The sequence below is a fragment of the Sinocyclocheilus rhinocerous genome, unplaced genomic scaffold, assembly GCF_001515625.1.
Source record: "Sinocyclocheilus rhinocerous isolate Xijiao unplaced genomic scaffold, SAMN03320098_v1.1 scaffold2194, whole genome shotgun sequence".
Taxonomy (NCBI): Eukaryota; Metazoa; Chordata; class Actinopteri; order Cypriniformes; family Cyprinidae; genus Sinocyclocheilus; species Sinocyclocheilus rhinocerous.
In genome coordinates, this window is record NW_015652304.1 from 1,216,247 (window position 1) to 1,243,125 (window position 26,879).

At 39.1% G+C, this 26,879-nt stretch overlaps 1 protein-coding gene across 2 annotated transcripts in view; it reads right to left on the reverse strand.

The window, feature by feature from the left end:
• LOC107714698 (cell adhesion molecule 4-like) overlaps positions 1–25,492 on the reverse strand; it is a 146,033-nt gene extending 120,541 nt beyond the window's left edge. Inside the window, exon 1 of one of the 2 annotated variants that reach the window (XM_016520652.1) lies at positions 25,224–25,492. In XM_016520652.1, the coding sequence (XP_016376138.1) occupies positions 25,224–25,296 (73 nt within the window). In that variant the 5' untranslated portion in view covers positions 25,297–25,492. Of the gene's footprint in view, positions 1–8,197; positions 8,286–25,223 lie in introns of those variants that run through there. The other variant, XM_016520653.1, reaches the window with a different exon arrangement.
• Positions 25,493–26,879: the final 1,387 nt, after the last annotated feature.

Here is a 26,879-nt window from a genome sequence, read left to right on the forward strand (position 1 = left end):
GGCATTGTAGTATTGTAGTCTACTCTCAGGAAACAGTCCTCCATAAAATGCGCTGGACACATCGGAATATTTGGGTTGAACTGTACTGGAAAAGTGTTGTACATACAACTTAACCACTGATTTCTAGTCGTGTCCTCTTTTGGAAGGCCAAAAAAGTAGTTTCGCTTTCACAACGAAACACAGAGCGTCACACGCGGCGGGCTTGAGTGAGCGGTGGCCGGCGGGCTAGATTGAGCAGAGGCCGGCGGCTAGATTGAGGAACGGCCGGCAGGCTTGAGAACGGTGCGGCCGGTGGATTCAACGTAGGAGCGGCCGTCGGGCTTGCAGCAACCACATGTGACGACCCCGGGCTGGACTCCGCTTCATCCACGGTGAAAGCCGATCCGGCGATCCACAACGCGAAGTTGATGTATTTCCTCAGCGACCAGCACGGATCAGCTCCAGGCATGACGAAGCAGATTGAAACTTTAGTCTTTGCAACTTTACAGATCTTCTTTATGCACCAAGAGCCTGTAACACTTCAAAGAGAAAGCAAAAATTGAAATCGCATCATATGACCCCTTTAAGCATGTAGAATATGGTCATGCAGAATACGTGCTTTGTAAGTACTAAGAAACAGCTATGTTAATAATAGGCATGCTAATAATCAACTATTTAATAGTGAGAAGTTGTCCCTATTCTAAAGTGTTACAGAAAAAACAACTATCATCATCCTAATTATATCAATATCTATAACATACACACTTTGCAAAAGGATCAGTAAGGATCAGCTTCCAATTTGCACACTCTTCACGTCACCAGCTTGATCGTCATTTCACGTTTCTTCTTAAAATAGTCACCTAATTAATTCTGTATTTCAGCTTTTAAAAAATCCCAAATTGCCAGTGTATTTACAACATCTCAGCAACACCTTGTGTTGACTTGGAAACAAACTCTGAATGTGAATCAGTATCAAATGACAAACAAGCAACACTCACACATGCTATTTCTGTTTTATAATGACATATATCTCTAGAGCATCACAATATTATTATGCCTGAGCATTTGGATGCTGAATAAACATATCCCTGCATAGTGAACGAGGAAGCGTGCCCATCAGCATTCATAGAGTGTTTGCTGTGCTGACATGTATGCATTTCACACTCTGAGACACAACAACGAAAGGTCACAGAATGTCTTGCATTTGACGTTCGGCACACAGGTTCAGATTTAGTAAACACCTGTGTGTATGTGTGTGTGTGTGTGTGTGTGTGACAGAGAAAGAAAAACAGAAAGAGAGAGAGAGAGAAAGTAAGAGAGACCTGGGAAAGGTCGGCGTAGCTTCATTCCCGGGAGGAAAAGAAGCGGCCATCAACTTGCTTTTCAAATTCTAATCAGTCTTTTCTCTCTCTCTTCCTGTCTGCTGCTTCTCGCTCATCAATGGCATCATCAACATGATCATAATAATCAGATCTCTCATCTGAGAGCTCCGTAACACCTGCTGTGCCCCTCTATAACTGTTCACCTCCCACCTCCTCGCTCAAACTCTCATACTCCTCACTATAAAATCATTAAACCCAGTGTAGAATCATTACAAGAGCAAGACATGTTTGTGTTCAGGCCCTACACACTTCACGCTGATTTTGGGGGGAAATCAATGCCATGGATTTAAATAAATAAATATGATATTGATATGATATATGTTGACCTCGTTAATTTAGATTAGATTTGCAAGTAATAATCAACCAAGACGCAAATTCATATGAATTCATAAATAGGCAATAAACAGAACCATAAACAAAAATGAACATTAAGTATCTAACCGTAAACAGAAATTAACATAAAGTTACAACAAAGAATTCATTGTGGTGACTACTGGGAGCAGAATCTGATGTGATGGAATCTTACATTAATACCGAGAAAAAACCCCCAGCTAAAAACAGCTTACACTGGTTGGATGGTCTTATGGTTTAAGCTGAAAGTAACTGGTCTCCAAGCCTGGCTAGGCTGGTCAAGCTGGCTTTAGCTGGTTGTTCCAGCTGGTCTCCCAGCCTGACCAGCTAAGGAAGTGGCAAAACCCCTCTAAAACCAGCCTGCTAACCAGCTATGACCAGGCTGGATGACCAGCTTAAACCAGCCAACCAGCTTAGGCTGGCTTTTAGGCTTTATTTTTCAGCAGGGTTAATATATGGTATTAAAACTGTGGTATTAAATGATCACTGTAACGTGCCATGGTATACAAGGAACCTGTCAACATTGAAATGGCACAAGTTTAATATTTTCATGTAGGCCTAATGTTAGTATTTTGACACACTTCGGTCATTACCTGGGGAATCATAAGCCGTACGTACAGGTGTTGTCGATGTCAACAAAGACTGTCTTCATCGCTGAAAGTTGATAGGACGCTTTTGAAGATTTGTTTCAGTCGATTGTATGTAAATATCAGGCATATATTTATCAGGCGATTCTTTTGTTCTTTGCTTTATAAAATGTATGTTTTGCTGTTAACGTTTTACTGAGTGAGAACAAGTGGCTCCAAACGAGTCAGCGCGCGAGGGAGCTGTCCGAATCACTCAGAATGAACCCCAAACCGACTCATACTGTTTGGCAATTCACTTGATTAATTCACTGAAAAGAACCGGCTCAAACAAGTGATTTGTTCACGAGTCGGGCATAGATAGTTCTGCTTCTGATTCTGAACAGTTGATGGAAAATTCAGATGACGCACGCATTGAATTGCTAAAATATTGCCAAGGAAATTTCTCAGCCAATCTCAGGCCTAATATTCCTTTTTAGGCAAGTATTTATCAGTTATGCTTTGGAACTCGTGACAGGAGGACCGTTGGACGTTGAGCTTTTATAATAAAGAATCATTATTAGTTTGATAATCTCTCTTACCTTCAGAATTACCTATAAAGATGATATTACCACTCGGATTACATCTCATTAATCTATACCCCTCTCTCCCCGCCCTCTCTCTCTTTGTTCTTTCTTTTCTATATATATCTCCCGCCTGCTGTTTCCCCTCTTACCTCTTCATTTTCTCACAAACCCCTGGCTTTATATCTAAATTATCTTTTTTTATTTCCACTGCCACCCCTTTTTTTTTTTTTAGAAAAGTACTCCTCCGACACTTGTTCCCTCTGGGTGTCTCCTTCATTTGCTCTTTCCCACTTCTTTTTCTCTCTATCTGTAATTACTACTCAGTCAGGAGACATTTTAATATGTGGCAAAGTAGCAATCCTCTGCTCACAGCTTAGTCATTTTTCATTTTTAACTTTCCCTCTCTTTTCTCAGTTTCCTTCATCCTAAATCTCTCTCCTCGTCTGATCTTCTACTCATGTTTTTCCATCTCCTAAATCTGTTTATCCTGTCTTCTCATATACGGCATAATCCGTCGCATAGTCCTAAACATACACACAGAACTGGGATAAACCATTTCCGCTGCTCATACAGAGGCTCTTCATTTAAACAAACCACTTTTTGCACACAGTATTTCAGCACATCCTCCATTTATCAAGGAAACCTCAATCCCGATGTACTAGCTGGCAGAAGGTGGGCAAACACACACACACACACACACAAGGTCTTCCAGAGAGACGCGCATCTGTGTCCCTCTCTCTGTCACTTTTCCATCCCCTGCAGAGTAACATGATTGCCGCCCCCTGGGTCGGAACACAGCGTGTGCATTTGTGTATGTGGGTCTCTTTAACACCACGAGGCAGTGGGACTGGAGAGCTGAGCTCTAATGGTGATAGATTCTCAGCATAACGGATGTGGCTCCACTTCAGATAAAGTGGGTCATGTCTGAGGTGCAGCGATGAATTTGCACAGTGCCAAATCCAAATGCATTAGCCTCTCTCTGTTTTACTTAACGAGGACGGCGGAGGAAGCGCCGGGGTGTGTGTGCTTGTGCCGCACTTCAACCGTTTGAAGTGCACATGTACGAGTGCCAACGAGTAAGTATTTGCGTTAGGGTTGTGTGTAACTCAGACGGGAACAGGAAGTGCTGATGACTCACTCTCATAGAGTAATACAGCGGGTGTGCTGATGTATTTTGGCCTATTTTTCAGGTTGTCTCGTTAAGACATCTTCATTGCCTCTGTCATCATCTTTTTTAGGCTTTTTATGCCTTAATTAGACAGGACAGTGAAAAAAAGACATATGGGATTGGAAATGATGCACTCTGGACTCGAACTTGTGTCCCCGCAGGTGCCAAAAAAGCATCTGGAGGCTTAAGTCACATTTAAAAATATCTGAATGTCATTGCATTAAATTCAAAATGTCAAACTGTGTGGCATATGCAAACCTCAGAACTAAACTTTACTTGGGCTTGTTTGCAGTGACTTTAGTACACCTGGTGTAAAGGGGATTTTTAATATATAAAGTCATGTATCCTAGAAGTGTTAACACAGGTGTAGATCAGTATGATGAACATGTCTCATAACACACCAAACCGACATCAAAGAACTAGCAACAACTTAAGCCGACTGTGTTGTCGCCTCGCGTCACCAGTGGCTGGGCCAAAAAGTTGCACTTAAACACACGGCAGTACCAGTAGGTGGCAGTAGTCTTATCTAGTCTTAAAGGGGTCATCGGATGCCCATTTTCCACAAAATTATATGATTCTTTAGGGTCCTAATGAAAAGTCTGTAATAGGGTTGTGCCAATAGACGTTAGTATCGTGTATCGACGATAGTCAGAGATATTGCCTGTGGCTGATGCCTTTGACGATAGCAAGACGATTATTATTATTATTAACAGACTAGTAATACTATCTAATTAATATTAGGGCTTATTTGTTGCATTATATTTATTTTTCCACGTTTTTACAGTGGTGCACGTTATAACCAATCACACACGATTATGCTGAGCTTTTGAATGCAATGGCCAATCAGAGGCGTTCAGATGAGTCACCACTGAAACAGCGGAGTTCCGTTGTTCAGTGCACGCTGACTGAATTCTGACTCGCAAATTCTCTCATCATAAACAACAAAGTGCAGATGTACCTGCGATGTAAGTATAAGACATTTATTCATCATACAGTGTAGATTCACTGATTATAACGAGTGTTTTTAAAGTGTATAAACTCGCACTAGACTGAGCTTGTGATGATGTTCATTGATAATGTAATGTTCTTTGCTCGTTTTCTGTAGCTGCTTTTTGAATAACTGAGGAAATCTTTTAGCCTTACGCTGGAGATGGTTCACTTTCCGGCAATGAAACTAAGTAAATAAATAATTAAATAAATTAGCACGATAATATCGTGTATCGGCGATCTCACAGGCTGACAATAGGACGATATGAAAATTGAGCATATAGCCCAACACTAGTCTGTAACATAGTTTGGTTCAAATTTCTCAATTGTAGAGTAAAACAACACCATTTTTACCTTGTCAAAAACAGCTCAGTCTACAGCAAGCCGTTTTATTGCATGTAATAAATGCAAATTAGCTCTGCTCACCCCGCCCCTCTCTTCCGAGCCGCTCTCTGAGAGACAGTAAACTTTAGCCGCATTCATCGTGAAACTTGCTAACTAGCACATTATAAGGAAAGGCGATTTGCAAAGATTCATTAAAGGTGGGGTACTGTAAGTGATTTCTGGTAGCCAATGTTGATATTTCAAATCACCAAAACAAACGTGCCCCTACCCCAAAAGGGTCTCGCCCCTATTTTGATAGCTCCGCCCCACAAATACGTACGCAACCCAGGCAACGAATATGGCGGAATCTGCTGTGCCAGCCGGCCGAGGGTATGATGTCATCAAAACCTTATTTTGTTCCGCAGACGTTTTCCTCTTTTGTTTTTTAACCACTATCTCTATCTTTCTGTCGTCGCTCGGCTCGGCTAATGTCCATCCTGTGCACTTAGCGCTCTCTCATCCCCATCATGAGTAGACACGCCCCTTACTGCTGATTGGCTACAAGTTTGTTTTGGTACTCGGCCCGACACAGTTCTCTAAAGCGTTTTTGAAAAAATACATACCCCACATTTAAAAAACCTTACACTCACTTGTTCTGGAGGTGAAGCTGGATCACAAATGATTTGCATACACAGACGCATTTAGGTAGATCGGGGGCACATTCCCTTCAGAAACAAACATTAAGTCGCTTCAAACCACTGCGTCTTCAGCGGCTCAGATGTCGGGAGTAAATGACGACTGCTATGTTCATTATTTTGAACTTTATTACACATTTCAATTCAAACAACTTGTAAAATTGCATGTTGCATCCGATGACCCCTTTAAGAGAAACCGATATTAGGACTGCGGATATACAAACCGCAAGCAAAGCAGTTCTTGCTTACCATTTTAGATTTGAATCATGTTGATCAGTTGGTCTTTATTTTCTTCATTCCAGACAGTCATATCGTTATGAAAATATTGACGTATTGGGATGTTCAAATGATGACGTAAAATTAGAAGAGCATTCTGTGTGTGCCCTATTGACTTCATCATTTGCTTGCTTTCATGACTTTCGGTTTTTATTCGCCAGCTTCTCAGAGTGATCGCGGTACAGAACACACAGCAAAAACTGAGCTTACAAATGCTCAACGATGGCCCATCATTGACCTGGGGGCTGACCGTCTTTTAACTTCATTATTTAAAAGTATGTCACTTGGATTGATATTTTGTTATATAATGTTAAGACCTTCACATTAAGTGTGGCTTGAGTGTCCTAATATATTTGGGGTTACTCTATAAGCTCATCCTTTTTTTTTTTTCCTGCAAGAGAAAACTCTTGAAATGGCTCACACATAGTGTATTACAGTACTTCTGAGACTTTTCTCAGATGTGGAAAACAAACAGTGATGGTGTGGCCTTGAGTTGCTTATCAGTTCTGTAGAGATGCACAATAGCAACTGAGCTCTGACCTTCTGTTCTCTTACTAACAGAAACATTTACATTTATGCATTTGGCAGACACTTTTTTGGCAGACACTTAGATACAACGCAACTTAAATGGCATTCAACATTTAATCAGTTTTCACTTTCTCTGAGAATCAAACCCATGACCTTGCCGTTGCTAGCACCATGCTCTATTGTTTGAGCTAGCTTAATAAAAAAAAGTCTAAAGAGGATGGGAAATGATGCGAAGCAGATAAATAAAATTACATTTGGGCTTTAACTCACATTGGTAACTTTTTGCTCAAATCTAAGAAGAAAAAAGACATCTGGGGGCAGTTGCATAAACCACTACATTAAGACTTAACTAGTTTGACCATCTTCCCAAGGGGGTAATCAGTCTTCATTTTATGATTCATATTAGATCAACTTTTTTGGGGGAATTGACTTAAAAAAGTTATGATCAGTCTTGAAGAAAAACTTTTTCTGACTAGTCTAAGCAGTTTATGCAATCTGAGAACCAGCTGACCTACAAAATTTCTTTCATTTAATCCCGGCTGTGATGAAATGGATGAAAGCAAACAAGCATGTGCTTGTCTGGAGAGGAACTGAGATTGTTTTGTAGATGAAATCACAAAATCACTGGATTTTAAACCTATATTTATGTATATTTTTGCCAATACTACAGCCACCATTAATCATTTGTATATTTTTGTAAATTTTTTATTGTAATTTGTGTTAAATCAATTGCAGTTTTGATGTATCAGAGATGAGAGTGCTCTATTAAACCCAATGCCGAGATCAATACATATTGACGTATGTAAGGATATGCCCACTTACAGTGGTTTTGAAAATGTTATCTGAACGACATCTTTAATAACAATATCAGAATCTTGCTATTAATCATTTTACTCAGCAGTCAAACGACAAACAAACTTATATTCACATGCAAAGCCTTCACCATTTCACGATATCAACTCAAATTAGTTTGAATCTCAGTGTGTCCTGTACACCAAGCACTACGCTGCAGCTCCAAGAAGCTGATCTTCTTAAACATCTTGATGAATACAAAACGGGTAATTGAGAACATGAAAGTACATTTGCTCTGTGGATAGCGATTAAGCGATTAATTCTTATATTGACATCTGGGGCATCGAGAAGTGTTGGCCTTTTCATTCAGCCTCCTTCCTCCCCTCGCTTTGTTTCCAATCTATCACGAAAAACAACATTGTTAAGAATCTGAATCCGTTGCAGGGGCAATTACGGCCTAAACACAAAAGCCTGTGTTGGTGGAGCTGTTTGTGTAATCATAGTAATTTTACCAAGAGTTACTAATAATGGCTTTCAAGGCCTGTCCATAGCTGCTTTTAATTACCTTGTGAGCTTCTGCATTGATTCTTTTCCTCCATCTTTCCTGCCGCCCCCTCCCCTCCTTCTCCTTTCTTCATCTCACTCGTAAAGCAATCGTGATATTGTGATATCGTAAAGCAATAACAACTGTGTCACAACCCAGATTTCGGCAGTATAATCAACGGGATTAATTCAAAGCCAGAAGACGTGTGTTTCCGCCTGCTTTCACAGCTTTCTTTTTGGACCCTCATTCTCACGCACATGCACGCGCATCATCTTCGTTCTGTTTTTCGTTTTCTGCCAACTCTCATCTGAAAGGGGGTGGTGAAGTACAAAAGGAAGCGATTTAGCCCCTAGACAGGGAGAGAGAGAGAGGGATGTAGGGTCTACTTGAGAAAAAACAAATGATAGCGAGCAGAGGTGGATGCTGGGACTTGGGGTCGGGATGCTGAATTAAAGATGGAGGGATGAAAAAAGGAGTAGGAGTGAGAGTGAAGGACAAATGCCCCTCTGGCTGCTGTTAAACCTCCCAGCAGAGCCAAGACTTACCATAGCCCACAGTGTGACAGAATGAAAGTATGTGCGTGTGTGTGTGTGCCTACAGCATGTGGGCCGTGGGAGTGTGTGATGTTCTTAAACTTCAAGCTTCTTGGACTTTATGAGCGTAACATACCACATTAGGCAGCATGGGGGTTTGACTTTGTGTGTGTGTGTGTGTGTGTGTGTTTGTATGAACGCTGGCTGATTTAAACAAGCGGAGGACTCCATAAAACTTTATAAAACATAAGGGAGTCAAATCCACAGACTGCATTCGTCCACTAGACCCCTGTGTGCTAGTGAAGACATGTAAAATGTAACTCAGGGTTAGCTTAGGTCGCTTCGTCCACTCCTGTCCTGAAATTCGGAGCGTGTGCCAGCTAGTCCGAGCCTGCTCAGAGTGCCTAAGTAAGAGTGTGCGAGCGCATTTGTATGCGTATGTGTGTCATTGTTCCCGCTGCAGCTGTATAGCTGGCAGAAAGTCTGGATGGTACTGCTCGGTTGGGATATTTCACAAGTGGATGAGGGCTCAGCTAGCCCTTTTATTTCCAGACTGCCGCCGGTTTCACTAGAAGACTGTGGTTTATATAGCTCTTTTTATCCTCTCGTTGAGAGCCTTGTGACATATGTACATATATACAGTACAAATGAGCTCAAATGGTTTTTTGCTTTGTTAGATGGAGCATGACTTGACTGAACCGCTGAAAAACGAATAAAGAAATCTGTTAAGGTAATGCCTTCCGGAGAATTCGTGTCAAACTGCAGTTCCAAATCATTCCTTGGCAAGATGCAAATATTTGTAATATATTCATCCCATGGTGCTTCATGTCCAGAGCAATGGCAGTTGTGTAAGAGTGTTTCTTCAACTATGAGCACTTTTAGCCCTGTGGAATTTTAGAAAGTAATGTACTTTTTTCACTAGTTTACTTAATTTTTAATAAAACTACTAACAATCTCCAACTGCAAAGTATACTATAGGAAACTTCTGTCATATTTTCTGAAAGTAATGAAAATGTCCACCACATCTCAAATGATGTATTGTGTTTAATAGTGTTTTGTGGTGGAAATGAAGGTGCTGGAAATTCCATTTTTGGAATAAAATGACCATTTACATAGCTGGCATTTTATGCATCCTAAATATACACAACTACATAATATTTCACATGTTTTCACATAACTTTGCATATGTTGACAAAATTACAATTGTCTGGAAAAAAACACATATCAAAAATTTGCATTGATTTATTTTTTTCTGTATTTCTCAATCATATTCTTTATTGGCATTTTATCTTTAGTAAACAAGTTTTAAAAAATACTTATTCTAGATTTAAACAATAGTTTTGAATATGACCTTCATATAACAAAAAATAACTATTGGTAGTAGTAGTAGTAACATAAAATGTTTCCCTTTTTTACTAGTTAAAATAAAATTCAAGCCTTGGTACATGCAAATAAATATCCAAAGTTGAAGAAACATTGTGTGTGTTTGCTTAAACATATTTTGGGGACAATTTTGTACCCAGAGTTAAATCTGTGCAAACTTGGCCTCCCCATTTTTAAAATCTATATATTTTTGTAAATGTACAAATTCAGAATGTCTTCTCTCGGTTTTCTCTCAGTTCTCTCAGTGCTCTCAGTAAGTGTGTGTATGTGTGTGTGTGCACATGCATGTGACCAGGCCATGCAGAGAAATGCATTCTGCATAATAATGACACAAGCACAATAATGTATGTGTGTGAGAGCTGCACACTTCTGAGCCAATGACCGCTAATGTCCCCAAGTGCATATTACACACACACACACACACACACACACACACATCCATACAGACCCAGTCAGTCCCCTGCTATTCCCTGATTTGCACATACACCTTATGCTATATTGCTTGGCAGAGAGACATAAAGAGCAATATATAATGGATAAAGAGATAAACTGGGCTTGGGGGAAAGAAGGAAATTGAGAGAAAAGAGAAGGGAAGAGAGATGGAGCGAGTGAGACGTGTCCGCTTTACATTCCTCACCATGACAATAATGCAGAGAGATGAGAAAATTAAAAATTGATGTGAGTAAATAGTTTTAAACGTCCCACTGCTGTACAGAAAAGCTCCCGCTGGATATCACCCAAACTGAACGATGACTTGAAATTCAAAGAGAGCGACAGACAACAAGAAGGTGAGCAGAGAGAGAAATTAGACTTCTGAAAGTGAAACTAAAGAACTTCAGTGCTGGAAGGAGTGATTGAGGGAAAATATGAAAACACAGAGTGATAAACAGGTTGGGGCGAGAAGAGGGGAAATGAGGGAGAACAAGGAATTTTAGTGGGCTGAAATAGAAATGTGAGAAAGATCTGCTATAACAAAAATGCAGTACAGCACAGATGCAAAGTGCACACTTCAGCAGACCGAGAGAGAAATTAGAAAATTTAACGAAAGAGTCAAAGAGAGATACTATTAAGCAAAGAAATTAGGGCTACAATCAGAAATGGGCTGGCCATAGGGATCAGTGGGTGAGGGAATCTGCAAGAAAATTAAAGTTTAATTCTAATAGTACATTAAACTGCTATTTGTAATACTTAACATAAAGTATGCTGTCTAATGTATAATGTTTAAGAGAGAACGTTTTTGACCCTGATAATGAATCAAAATTTCACTTGTATACATTATTGTACTGGATTTATTTTTATATGGATGTATTTTACATTTAAATACGTAATCAGTAAAAATGAGTTTATTATCAGCGATTTGATGACTTTGATTATTTTGATTCAACTTTCAATGCAGTTCAGAGTTATTCAAGTTCAAAAGAAAAGCATTTATTTGAAATAGAAGTCTTTTGTAACATTGTTAATGTTTTTAGTGTCATAACAGCATAACTGCTAAATATTAATTTTTTTTTTTTTTAAACTCGGACTCAAAACATTTGAAAAATGGTTATAGTTAACTAAAACTGAAACTAAAATCATTAAAAAAAGAAAAGTCATTATTAGAAATAAAATAAACTATATATTTAAAATATATTTTATATTTTAAAGATTAGATAGATAGATAGATAGATAGATAGATAGATTCCTTGAAATACTTTATGGTGTAAAGCAATGGCTCCTGCAGAACATTCCACCTCTTACATGTAAACATATTTTTTATGTGTATTATAAATTATGTGGTGGACAGTTCTGCTGCTCTCAAACTATGAACAGTCCATCTATGTTTTTTGTATAGCATACACTATATAATTGAGGAATTTGTAAAAGAAACATAAATCAAATCATATCTGCTTAAGCGTAAGTTGTTTGCAGCCCCCCCAAAAAAGACAGTAGAGAGCAGAGAGACTAAAGAGGGGCAGTGGTGTAACAATGTCTGGTGGAGGTGGAAATAGAACCACAATGTATGTAATTTCTGTATGTAAATGAGCACAAAACAGCCACAGGCGTCAAATTTGGACACCTGGACTGAATGCCCTGCTACAGAGCGCCTGCCGAACACGCACACAGCTTCCACAGCCCACGGCAACTACCACAAAAAATTTTTTCCCCTACATCACAGATATCACATCATAACTTGAGTGACCACCAGGAATAGCTACTGTATGTGTACAGGTGTGTGTGTGTGTGTGTGTGTGTGTTACACATAAAGCTGAAAAGGTCAGAAGCCAACAGAGTGAGAGAGAGAGAGAGAGAAGCGAATGTTGTTGAAAAGTTTAATATGAAAAAAATCCATACGGATGTCAGATCTGCAGCCTGAGTTTACCTCCAGGACATGAAGCAAGAACAATTTTATACTGCCATTTCCAGCCATGTTAGAGAGATTCGCCTCAAAATGAGGCCTTCCTTCAAAGCATAGTTCACCCTAAAATGAAAATTCTGTCATCATTTACTCACCCTCACGTCATTCCAAACTTATATGACTTTCTTTCTTTTGTGGATCATAAAAGAAGATATTTTGAAAAATGTGACCCTGGACCAAAAAAACAGTCATAAGTAGCACGGGTATATTTGTAGCAATAGCCAACAATACATTGTATGGGTCAAAATTATCGATTTTTATTTCATGCCAAAAATCATTAGGATATTAAATAAAGATTATGTTCCATGAACATATTTTATAAATTTCCTGCCATAAATATATCAAAACTTAATTTTTGATTAGTAATATGCATTGCTAATGACTTAATTTGGACATTTTAAAGGCAATTTTCTCAATATTTAGATTTTTCCAGATTCCAGAATTTCAAATAGTTGTATCTCGGCCAAATATTGTCCTATCCTAACAAACCATACATCAATGGAAAGCTTAAAATAACCATTATGACTGGTTCTGTGGTCCAGGGTCACAAATGTCCTTGTGTCCATACAATGACAATGGGTTCCAATGCATTCTTCCACGTAATTCTCTCGTTTTTCACAGAAGAAAGTCTGATTTGGAAGGACATGAAGGTGAGTAAAGGATAACAGAATTTTCATTTTTGGGTAAACTTCTTTTACTCTGAAACAACAACCACCTGCCTGCATCCATTTTCTGTAACCAGTCCCTTAATAACCAATTCCGTTTGCTTCAACAAAATCCACGTACGCACATAAATGTCACTCTGAGAGTCATATGCTGCCATCCATCTTCCAAATATAAGCAATCTTTTTTTTTAATTAGACAATTTCCTGTAGCAGTCAGACGCATTCCTCAGAGCTTCATTAGTTGAACACAGATAAGGTGAAGGAGAATCATGGGCAATTAAAGCGGTATATACTGACAAATTCCACTCTTCCCCGAGGTGCTAGAGGTCGATATTCACCTCAAAAAGTGAATCATACAGATTTGTGTGTTTGCATCAGAAATTACTGTTAATATAACAGCTTGCACAGCAATGCGATTTGCCGGCGAGGCAGAGGGGGCCGCGAGCCATCCCTACCGTGTGCGAGAGATGATAACATTATTTCTTTTTCAGATGAGTTGCGAGATTGTCGAGCGCTCCAGGTTTGGTCTCAGGGGTACAAGACACAAGACTTCCAAATCTCTGGCCCAGCCACAGTCATGGCTGCATTCATTCAGACTAAAAACCTTCCTGTCTTATTATGCATTTTCCTATTCTCGCTAAGAGAACCCAGGAGCCGAGTTCCCGCAATCACCCATCGTCAAGGTCGCAAGTCCGGGATGTCTCAGCACCTTGCGCACGCCCCTCGAACCGAGACAATCTCGGAAACGTAATCCATTGTTAGAGAAAGTAATCTTCTGCTATCGGAGCCTCGGGCCAATTCTGCTCGCCAGCCCTGGAAGGACAAACTCTCCGCATCGCCAGCACAACAACAAGATGACCTCACGGCCACTAACCACCGCAAGCGCATACTCACAAGTGCTGCCCTCGTCCTCGAGGCGTGCTTTGAGATTTAATTGTGGAATTACCAACAACTTTTTGATGTTTTTTGTTTGGTGGTGTAAATTCATTACGGCTAATGAAGATTTATTTACCGCTTACTAATTATCCCAGATCAAAGGTTCACTCCCAAGCCTGAATTAATTGTTCTCAGGTTGGGAAGGGGGACCGAGTTGTGCTGATGCTGCAGTGTTGGATGGTGTTGTACTGTCTGGCGCTGATCCACGTTTGAAGTGCTTATCAATCCCACATCTCACATCACCTCAATTTGTTTTCAAAGTAATCTCCAGATAATCATTATCGCTGAGAGCATCTATCATTTAGCGTTTTGGTGTTTCCTGTGAGGGATCTCTATTGCCTGACCATGTATTCATTCCTCTCAGTGTGGCCCTTGACCCGTAACAGTGGTGCAGATCGCTTTGTGAAAGTGTACAGGAAAGTAATTACCTTCATTATTGTGCCGTTCCTTCCAAGTTAAGTGTCGGTTTTCGATCAGGTCCTCTCTTTGTATTTAAGCAGTAATTCTCTGCAATTTGAATTCCATTTTAATTTCAAAATTTGAAATGAGGCAGCAAACAGAATAGAGAATCTAATACAGCATTCAGTTATTTGAATTAGAGTGCAAGGTATGGACTTAAAAATTCATATATGACTGTAACTGGCAACTAGAAAAGCAAAGTTTGTACAGACAACTTTGACCTTAAAACTTTGTTTTAAAAGTTTTGAAAATGTTGAAAAAGCCCCGAAGGTTTAAGGTTTAAGATAGATAGATAGATAGATAGATAGATTAGAGCCCTGCACGGGCCTCAAATTTAGGCCCTAGCCCGGCCCGGCCCGTGTCCGACAGCTTATCAGAATTACCGGCCCGAGCCCGAGCCCGAGCCCGAGGTCTTTTTTTCCCCTTCTCCCAAAACAGCTTATACTACTGTTTCAGCAAGTAAAATAGTTCAGTTTTGTATGTAATAGCAAAGTGATTATATTTCGTTTAGTTATTTTATGAAGTTAATTTTAAAAAAACGTTTGGAGCATTTTTTGTTCGTTAAATATAAGTTTTTGTTTTTTTTAAGTAATGACCAACCGGCCAGCGGCAGACAGTGAGCCTATGTTTGATCAATTTAGCCTTCTCAAATCATCACGACTTGCCTAAAATAAAATCTATAGATATAAAACAGTTCAAGCATATAACAATGTTTAAACATTAAACCTAGATAAATGTGCGCTATATCCAATAGTTTGTGCGGCGAGTGGAAGCTAAAGCGCGCTTTGCAGGACATGGAGGCGCCAGCGCGATCTCTTTTTTCAGTGGATACGCCGTCATTTTTGCTCATAAAGGTAAGAGTAATACATCATTCGTAGCTGTAAAGGGTCTACTTTTATTTGTGTGCACTCACAATATCAACAAAACGTTGTGCTTTTATAAAATAAAGAAAACAAACATGATGCGCTTTCTGCCGTCTTGTCTTGAACAGGAGCGCTTCACAAAAATGAACCAAAACTCAGTGAATACATGTCTCACAGACATGATAAATATATCTCTAGAAAGCTTCAAATTACTAATTAACGAAATAAAACAAAAACAAAAACTCTTTCATTATAATCATAATCCGTAAAGATGCACTTCTCTCTAAAGGCGCGTCTAATGAGATGGCGAGTCAGGATCGGCAACTTCATCCTTGCGACACCGACTCCGAAAACACTAGTTTATTAGTAAATAAATCAAATATATCCTTACTTTGCCAGTGCTTTGCGGCAAGCTTAAGCCTATTGCTTGCAATTAAACACAGAATTGTTCAGCTGCGATGACGGCACGCACCATACATACTTGCTGCTGCGGGACACTAAACACCGTCGAGCCGCTCTTGAAAGTCGCGGCAGCACGGTCTCGTGTTGTTTCCACCAGCGAGGCAATTTTTTTCATCACTAATTGATGGATGTCTAAAATATAAAAAATATGGAGAAGCCTAAAACAGGCCCGAGGCCCGGCCCGCGTTTGAACTATGACATGAAAATTGGCCCGAAGCCCGGCCCTAGGGGCGTAAAAAAGTCGGGGCTGAAATGCAGGGCTCTAAGATAGATAGATAGATTTGGAAAATTGTCTTAGCAATAACTGAAATAATTTTGAAGCACTAAAATCAACTAGAAATAAATAAAACTAAAACTAAACTGAAATAAAAATAAATGAAACCTAAATAGTAGTAAAATAGCAAAAAACAATTAAAAAATAACAAAAAAACAATTAAAAAATTCTCTCTCTCTCTTTCTGTATATATAGGCCTATATACATGCTAAAATTCAAATTAAAACTGTAAACAAACAAAAACGCTACTTCAAAATATTAATAAAACTATTATAGTAAACAAATAATATTAAAATAACGCTGATTCTAGTTCAGTTTCCTGTGGCGTGTGGCTAATTTAATTCAAATTCACATTCATAAATTAAAAAGGAAGCCAATTCCTCAGTTCTGAATGTTGCACAATCCTACAATTCTCATTTGAGCGCTTCAGTGGGCATATCAGTGAGAGCAGAAGACTGGGAGGGAAATGTGATTGTGTTTGTGTGTGTGAGCGCTTCACCCCTGACCTGCCACTCAGCTCCAGACGGGTGGGTGGCCTGGAGTAAAATGTCCTCATTGATCATCTGTTCTCACTTTGTGATGGTGCCATGTTTTTGCTGTTTGCTGCAGTCACCTACACAACTAGTTTTCACACAGCTACTTACTCACTTTGCACTCTCTCTTTCTTTAATGTTTCCACTGGATGCAGGATCTTTTAGTCTCCACTCTAATGTGTTGCTCTTTCTTCCCAGTGATTTTTCTGCTACCTCAGTTGTTTGTTATTCTTCCCTCCTAGAAATCTTTGTTTAGATCATCAGGAATGTGTAATCATTCATATTTTATAAAGGAATTTTATAGTTTAACATCGAAAGAGTGGGTCTTCTTGACATAAAATCCATTTGAAAAGTAAAAATAATAGCTATTTTTAATAATAGCAGTAAAAATAAATGAAGGGATAGTGAAATGTTTCCAAGGCAGTTGGCCTTCATATAACAAAAAAGAAAAAACCTTATCTGTTGTTTAAACAATCAACCCCTGGGACATAAAAGTGCTCGAATTTGAAGAAACACCCATCTATGGCATTTTGGTCATTTCCCAATCATTTTTCTCCATCTTTCACAAAGGATTTCCTGCCCCACCTCTTACTGTGCTTATCAATAAAAGTGCCAAAAAAAAAAAAAAATCATTAGAAAATCTTTTTTTATCACTCCGGCTGGTACAACACATTCAAAAGTATATTTTTAATAAAATACTTCCAGAGTGCAGATTTCTTCTGTGTAAAACTGACTGCTTTCAGACAGGTTTCCTTGGCTGCGCACACTCTCTTGAATAGGTACTTATTTTGAATATAGGCGACTGCTAAAAAAGTATGTTGTATATTGTAGGAATTTGTGTAGTATGGATGTAATCTGGACATACTACATTCACCATGTTGTCATTATCACATGACCTACAAGTGTCAGTTGTGTCACATCACTGTCATACACAAATCCTCTCCTGTGGCCTCATGGGATAGTAAATTGTCCCTCGAATGCATGGATGTTTTAGAATCTCGCCGGGAGTAGTAGGTCATCTGGGAACTTTTTGCCTACTCTTTTATGAGTACTGTGAATTTGGACATACATTTTTTGTCACATACTGTTTTTCGCCAACTATATATAGTAAGGAAGTATGCAATTTCGGATGCAGCCCTTGTGTCTACCATTGCCAAACAGACTCAGACCATTAGCTGGCCATTGTTGCTATGTTGAGCTGGTCAGAATGCTTAAACAAACAGAGTAATATTTGGACATTTTGCCACAGAGCCACGGCATTTACATATTTTCTGCTTATATAAAGTTGTCTCTGCATATTAAACAGCGATTAGAGATGGTTTTTAAACATTTAAAATGCACACTTTGGCTTTCAGTATTTATAGGAAAATAAGTGAAAAATCCCTCTCATCCACTCCCCTCTTCTTCTTTTTCAATCTCTCTCTCCCTGCATGAGGATGTGCTGAGGTCAGATTTGACTCACGTCTCACACACACCTGTCCCGAGTAAGGGCTGCTCCCTCCAGCCCTCTGCACTCATCCACAGCCTCATTATCACCTCCACGCTCTCCACATAATGTAATTGGTGCAGGCGGCATTAGTCTCCCTCTCAAGAAGCTACGAAGCCTTTCACACACACTCCATCTGGAGCAGGGGCCCGTTTTAGTTCTAATGGGCCCTTCATCCAATCAAACCTAGTGAGGGCTTTAATGCCACTCAAACTCCTGTAATTACTGCAAAAGCCTGGAACCTTTACCTCATGTGGGTAGGGAACAGAGACGTGGCGGGAGCCTTGGAAACTGGTGGAAGGATGAGGCAAAGAAATGAAAGTAGGAGCGAGAGAAAAGACAGAGGTTAGGGGGCTGTTAAACAAGCACAGGGCAGAGTTTGCAAAGTCATGGCAACTCTGTCCCCTATACGGAAGAATGTTCACCTCTGTGGCAGTCAACCACAACATCCACTTAAGTCTGGCTCGCTCTCCTCTCCACCTTTTCTTTTCATGTCTCACAGTCTCGTCTTTCATTTTTACTCTCTCTCTCCCTACATTAGCAGCTCTGTTTCTCACAAGTCTCTCTCTAAGATAAAATTCCAAAGTTGATTGATTTTCTTGGTGTAGGAGAACTAAACTGAAAGGTTTTTTCTCATGATTTTGTGATATTGTCAAAGTGAGAGATTAATAAAAGTACATATTTTGTACTAGTCAACTAGTCACAGGTATTTAAAATTTTATTTGAAAAAATGTTCGGAAACAAATCTGTAAAAATGGGGTACAATGCACTGTATTACAATGAAGGAATTTTCCGTATTGATTGCTTACAGTGGGGTTTTTTTACCGTATTTTGAATTTTGCACTGCATTGGGTTGTGTTTTAGGGTTAACAGAAATGTGGGTAAAATTAATGAATAATGTCCATACAGATTTTTCCTGGTTTTTAAGGCTACAAGTTATATTTAAAAAAAAAAAAACCTGCTTAAAGTTATCATTTTAAAAATACTTATATTATAACTTTGACAGCCCTAAAAAAAAATTTTTTTTCCACAGATAGACCTCTTTTTGCTGCCCCATGTGGATCCCTAGATCCAAAATCTGAAAGCCCCTAAAAGAAAGTATATATTTTAATCATGTGGTTATGCTTTAGTACCAATTTAGTACCAGTTATTTAAGAGTCATATTTGGGGGTCCTCGTTTTTGGGGTTTTGTGACCCCTAAGTTACTGTGACCCAAAATACCATTAAACTACCATTTATCTTAGCACTTGTTAGAAAAAAACTAATTTCAGATTTCTAAATTTCTATCTGATTCTCAAGCTGTGAAATAAAGACACTGAGAAATAATGCATTGCTATTCTGCAAGCTTATCCTCCATGCTGAAACAATGCATTGCTATTCTGAAGTCTTATTCTCCATGCTGAGAAAGACATAGTCAGGCACCAGACAGCAAATCTGCCACTCAGACATCTCACAGGACAAGAGGAAGAAAAATTCGATCTGAATCAGACTGCACTTCACAACCCAAGTCTGAATTATTGACAACTCGTGTCTGGCGAGGTTTTGCCTTCTCACAAGTGACACAGACAGAATCGGGTCCAGTACGAACAGGCACATTTCAATAATTCACATACTTATCAGAGAGCAAGCACTTAAATTCCCACAATGAATATGCTTGGATTCAATCAAAGCGAGCCGCAGAAACAGCTTGAGAGTGATAACCCTGAAAAATAAGCCTGTTTAATTGGCGCACCTTTCTAAGTGTGTTTCATTAGAATAATAATCGAGACTTCTGGGAGAGATGGAAGAGTTTCGGTTTCATAACAGCGGTGTGATGGCCTTGCTCAATAACGTTTGTAGTCAACTTGACCACAAGCGTCTTATTCATCATTTCTGTCATTTAAAAGCCGCGCAGTCTTCCAATAACCATCTCTTCAGCTCTGAAATGAGACATAAAATATTGCGTCTAATATGAATGACCGCAGGCAGGCAGGCGATGAGAGCGAACAAGAAAATGAAAGGAGTGTCTAATCAGTCGAATCAGATTGAAGATAATTACGGTGAAATACAGTTACCGAAAGACGCCACCTGCGACAAACCCAGCCTGTGTAACGGCTCCATAAAACACAATGATGAATCCAGCCCTTCCTTGAAACGATTTGAAATAGGTCTGTTCTTCCCTGTTTATCTCCTCGTGCTCAAATTAAAGGTATTCACAAGTTTTTCTATCTTCTGTGTTGTTGAGAAACAATAGGATTCCTAAAGGAACATCTGTTTATATAAGGCTATAAAATGTGTAATCTATTACAGTGATAAGAGAAATCCAGGTAGCTATGTAACAGTTTACCAGCAGCTCTCCCTCTATAGGTCGCCTTAATTTATCTATTCTGAGCCTGGGTTTAGTGTTCACTGTGAAATGAGAGTAAAAATAGGAAGCTAGTACCTGAAGGCTTTACTACATGTCTGTTTTTAACATACTGGTAGGAGGGCTTCCACTGTAATTAAATGTCAACATTTTTATTTTACTGGGGGAATTACACAACCATACACTGGAATCAAAGGATAAACCTTGGCTTAAGATAACGGCTTCCTCATGGCATTACAGAACAAAGTGTCAAGTGAAAATACCAATTTCTGTCCTACATGCATCTGCTAATGCCGGCAGCCATATCACCCTGTAGCCCAAGACTGGTTACCCACTGATGTTAAGCAGGGCTGAGCCTGGTCAGTACCTGGATGGGAGACCTCCTGGGAAAACTAGGTTGCTGCTGAAAGAGGTGTTAGTGAGGCCAGCAGGGGGTGCTCACCCTGTGGTCTGTGTGGGTCCTAATGCCCCAGTATAGTGACGGGGACACTATACTGTCAACAAGCACCGTCCTTCGGATGAGACGTTAAACCGAGGTCCTGACTCTCTGTGGTCATTAAAAATCCCAGGATGTCTTTCGAAAAGAGTAGAGGTGTGACCTCGGCATCCTGGCCAAATTTGCCCATTGGCCTCTGATCATCATGGCCTCCTAACAATCCCCATATCTACTGATTGGCTTCATCACTCTGTCTCCTCTCCACCAATAAGCCAGTGTGTGGTGGGTGTTCTGGCGCACTGTGGCTGCCATCACATCATCCAGGTGGATGCTGCACACTGGTGGTGGATGAGGAGATACCCCCTGACAATGTAAAGCGCTTTGAGTGCCTAGAAAAGCGTTATATAAATGTAATGAATAAAAAAAAAAAATTTAATTCTATAGCGCCTACCCTACATAATGCACCAATTTTGCATCTGAATAAGACTAGGAAATCAAACGTGCAAAACAAAAGACGTATTTGATTTCCATGCCCTATATATACAGGGCTCCAGACTAAAAAATGGCTAGAGAGTTGTGAAATGAAATATTTAGGAGTCAAATGTCTTTTTTAGTTTACAAATTGCCTGATAAAGGCTGTTTTTCAGAAGTGGTGTAGTTCCCATTTTATCTTGACTGTAATAGTGTCATATAAATATCACTCTGTTTTGTAAAAATATATATGACTGTTTGAAAAACGTCAAATATTGTGTTTATTATGGTTTTAAGATGTCACCCACTTTACAGTTTTACTCCCAAACAAAGTTTCCCTTACAGTCAGTTCAACATTACAATTGGACCTCACTATGGCAAACAATGACCAATAATATTTTTGTGAAACATTTAAATTTTTTTGAATAACATTTATCACAACAAATATCTATATTAAATCTATATCTATATTATTTGTAAATATACAAATAATCATTCTTGTTCATGTCAAATCAGACACATCTGAAAAAATGAATCACAGTTATTGCAGTAACTCAGTAATGCATTGTTGCAGTACTCACTCATGATTCACTGAATGAGTCTGATTCAAACCACTAACTCACAAGCTAGTTTTGAGAATCTTTTATGACTCGCTCAATAAACAGAACCAGTTCATAAGAGTCACTTATTCTTGAATAAGACATCACGACACATGCTGTTGGCTGTTGCATCACTCACTCACGATTCACTGAGTGAGTCTGATTCAAAAGTTCATAAGAGCCATTTGTTCACAAATCAAAAATTATGACTCATGCTGCTCTACATGAGGGAAACACTGAAAATAACTGCCAAAACCACATATAGACATACAAAGTTTTCCCAAATGCTGCCAATGGCAATTAGATTTTAAATTATTGTCATCAATTTTTATTTTTTGTTGCATCTGAAACCATTTTAGTCGCAGTATGGAGCCCTGATATATTAAAACAATGGCTGTTTTTCAACTTTTATCCACATGACTAGTCATGTCAAACTGTATAATAAGGCAACTATTATAACTACAATATGTAATTGCATTTTACTCAAAGAAAAAAGAAAATCCATACAAATTCTCTTAAACTGTGCAGCTATTTTTATACTTTTTTCCAATTAGGAGGCAATTTGGCCCTCCAGCAGAAGCAACATTGACAGAGTCCCAAAAAATGATGAAAACAGATTCAAACGAATGACTCTCATATTGCTTGCCATCGAATAAACAAATAGAGATGATTAACTGTGCAGGGCCAGTGATGAGAGGGGACGGGCAAAGAATGCAGCATGCAGAATGCGGCTGGCGCAGTTGTGGCCGTTAACTGTGTGTGTGTGCTCGTGTGTGTCAGTCACACAGGGCAAGCAGAGGGAGAGAGATGGAGAGAAAGACAATGAGAGAGAGGCAAAAAGAGAAAGAGGGGCTCAGATGGAGAACACAACATGAGTCTGCAGGCCTGTGCCCAAGGGACACACACAGTCACTGAGCCTAGTACATTCTGTATTTGTTGTGCTGGGGGAAGGGGCAGTTTTACACACACCTTCACACACATACACACACACACACACTATTCTATATCTTTCTTTTCCCCTGCTCTCTCAGTCTATGATAGAGTGGTTTCTTAAAGGTTCAAGTCTCTTCCTCCCATTATCCCTGTCACTCCATCTGTTTCCCTGGCAGTCTTCTACTTTTCCACCCCGTTTACATCTTTACCTCTTCTTCATTGTCTATTTCCCTCTTTTTCATTCTGCTTCAGTAGCTAGAAAGATAATTTCATCTCACACACTTTCCTTCTTTTTCCTCCCCGTTCTCTCTCCCCCATTTTCTTCTCTAAGAAACTAACTTTTCCATGTTTCTTTCTGAAACAAGATATGCAGTCCGGTATAAAAATTATCTATTGAATTAAATGATGAAGGGGTGTGATAATCAGTTGTCTCCATCCTTCTCTCTCTCCCCAACCCCCCTTTTTCTCTCTTCTTTTACCTGGTGTCACTGGAGAGATTAATGACAGTCATCTCCATAGCTCCCTCTTGACCTCTAATGTCCAAATGAAGAGACACCCAGCCATTTGAGCAATGAGTACATACACATACCCATAATTGCAAAGCCTATGCCCACTAAAATACAATTCTACACATTTCTTCATATCCAAATGTGGCCACAACCACATACAGCAAGAATAGCAATGTGTAGCTAAAAAAATCTTCAGTTGCTCAGATTATTAGACGGTACAAAACAAACAACCGCACACACAAACCTGCAAGTAGCTTGGACCACAAATAGCTACTGAATTCAACAAAGGAACGCTTTTAGAAATCTCAAATAGATAAATATGTTAATATTGTTTCCATAAAATTCAAAACATGAAGAGAGGAACTGAATTGAGGAATTATCATTTCGCTTTATTGGCCCCATTCTACTATGGCTTTACCATGTCTACATACCAGACTATATTAAAATGTACATATTCTGTTCATTCCACGACTTATTGCAATTTCTATGAAAATATGTCATTTTTAAAAGTCAAAGCATTTTGTTTTCGCTTGAAGTGGGCAGGGGAGAAGGAAAAGGAAAACCCGGAGTGGATCTCAGGTAGAGTGATTCTATCTTGAACGCTGTTAGCAAGAATGAGAAATATTGGTCATTCCGATCCACTCACTACTCCAGACCTTGGTGACGCGCTAAACTGTCTGATTTGGTTTGTTTTTTAATATGTACGAACTAATTTATATTTTTTGGTCAGCAATATAAGTTATAAATTGTTGATGATGGACTTTATATCAGAACGGATGCATTTCGGACGTAGGCACGAGTTAGACACCTAAAATAGTGTAACTGCATTTTCTTTTTGTCCCAGGCTATTTTCGCTCTTGCCTAATAATTATTAATTGAATCATCTTACAAACAGATGGCACAGTTTGAAGAGAAGAATTAAATGGCCAGCTAGTATCTTCAAGATGCTCTTGTAATCCAAATCCCAGGACAACGGCAGATGCACTTATCATGCGATGGCAAGCATGAAATACGCGGCCCGTGTTGGGATTTGCTCTGACAGTCTTGTATTTGAGACTGATTTGGGATAGTAACCCCTGCGCAGAGGAGCTCAGAGCGGGACCTCCGAACAGCGCAATCCACAATGACATGATTTCATGGTACCTGCGCTCTTGTACTGACTGTCGCAATGGCCATATACGTACGCCTCGAGATCTCAAGGGACAAATGAAAGAACATTACGCATACACAAGAAAAAGCACTGCACAGAACAATGATGCGCGCGACAAAGCACGCTGTGAACGCACCTATAGAAACGTATCTGAAAATGAATTAGCAAGCACATATGTGTAGCTACTGTTCACGCAGTTATTGAGCGAACTTCCCTTTATTACTAGAGCAAACGGAGTCAGCAGAGATGCAGGTGAGTGACGCAAACTACTGACCAAAATAAACGATAATTAGCCTGAACTGCGCCTAGCCTATAATAGCAGAAAGCGTGAAAACCGGAACAGAAAGAACTTTGAGGGAAACAAAATTAATTTCACTTTCGTATAAATGTTTAAAACAAAGGCTAACGTGATTTCTAGCACATTTAATGCTGGCGATGTGCTGAACCCATGAGCATGTTGTAGGCGATGCCGATTTGTTTACATATGGCTATTCTATACATCTCGCGATGGCAACATTAGTGAACAGATCAGTTCTCTCTAGTGAAACATCTGTCCGCGTTTATGGCAAGTTAACTTCCAAAGTGTTTATGGACTGAATAAATATTGTCTTACCTGTCTGCAAATAGGACAGGAGCAGTAGGAGAGAAAGGGGGGCGCAATACTTCCAAAAAGAAGAAAATGCCATCGTTGTGTTATTCCGATCTCTCTGTAAATTCCTCTTCCTTTGATAGGAATTAGAATAACATGAGCGCGCAGGCTCTCACCTACGAGATATGTCTTTTCTCAACTCCAGTGTTAGCTGGAATTGTTGTGTATTACATACTAGTACTCACACACGCACACTCAATCTGATACACTACTCTGAATGAAAGGTGGAAATGTAGCAGGGCCGGTTTTTCTTGGGCTCAGCCACAACCAATCGGATTTGACAATGACAGGCGCACACCCAATCATGGGCGGGGTAAAGAGTAATAATATTATAAGACAAATAGCCGTTTGTTTTTATCAAAAAGACAATGTGCTAGACACCGAATTCATAGCGCTAGAAGAGCTATTGGAACGAGTCCTAGCCTCCAAATGAACCGCTCTATATATTAACGTGATGAATTACAGTGGTGATCAATAAAGTTTTGAGCGCGGAATATAAATAATCCGAATTTACTGGAAGACTGCGCTTTTTAATGAATCTCTAGCGTGTATTGTGGAATCCGCAGAGATAAATGACAGATTCACTGACTGGACCAATTCAGAACAAGGAATTAGAATGTGATTCATTCAACTGTGTGACATACGACGAACAAAATCAACCCGATCATTAGCAACCTAGCTGGCATGAAACCAGCCCGAGCGCGACTTCATATCTTCCTCGTAATTAAAACCTAAAACAATTCATAGTCTTGAGAGTTGAATTTATGGTTTGTATTTAGCGACATCGTGTGATGATTTGGAGAATAACAATGAGGTTTTCAACAGAGGTTTGTGCATGAGTTTCGTGTGTGTCAGTCAAATAGAGCAGATGGGGGCTAGTTGTCATTGTTTTAGTCAAGTAAATATTTTTAATTTCTTAATATTACTGTAAAATCTTGAATACACAAAAGTTTGAACACACTTATAAGTCCACAGAACACACGTTGACCTTTTTAGTCAAGTAAATATTTTTAATTTCTTAATATTACTGTAAAATCTTGAATACACAAAAGTTTGAACACACTTATAAGTCCACAGAACACACGTTGACCTTTTTAGTCAAGTAAATATTTTTAATTTCTTAATATTACTGTAAAATCTTGAATAGGCCTACACAAAACGTTTGAACACACTTATAAGTCCACAGAACACACGTTGACCTTTCTGGGAACTAAAAAAGCAGGGTAAGTTGTCACATTGAATATTATGTGCTAAATAACAATTATTAAGCACATAATTTAAAAAATAATATCGTCATATTGTAACACATGCCACAACTTATATATGAAAAATGCTTTTGTCTTGACAACATATAATTCAGCTTTTAGGTTCAATTCTACATTCATTAGTCAAACCTGGCTCTTAGAATGAAAAAAATATATATTTTAATTTGGAGGACATAATTCACAAAAATTATTTAAAGGGGTCATATGATGCTGCTAAAAAGAACATTATTTTGTGTATTTGGTGTAATGAAATGTGTTTATGCGGTTTAAAGTTAAAAAAAACACATTATTTTCCACATACTGTACATTATTGTTTCTCCTCTATGCCCCGCCTTTCTGAAACGCGTCGATTTTT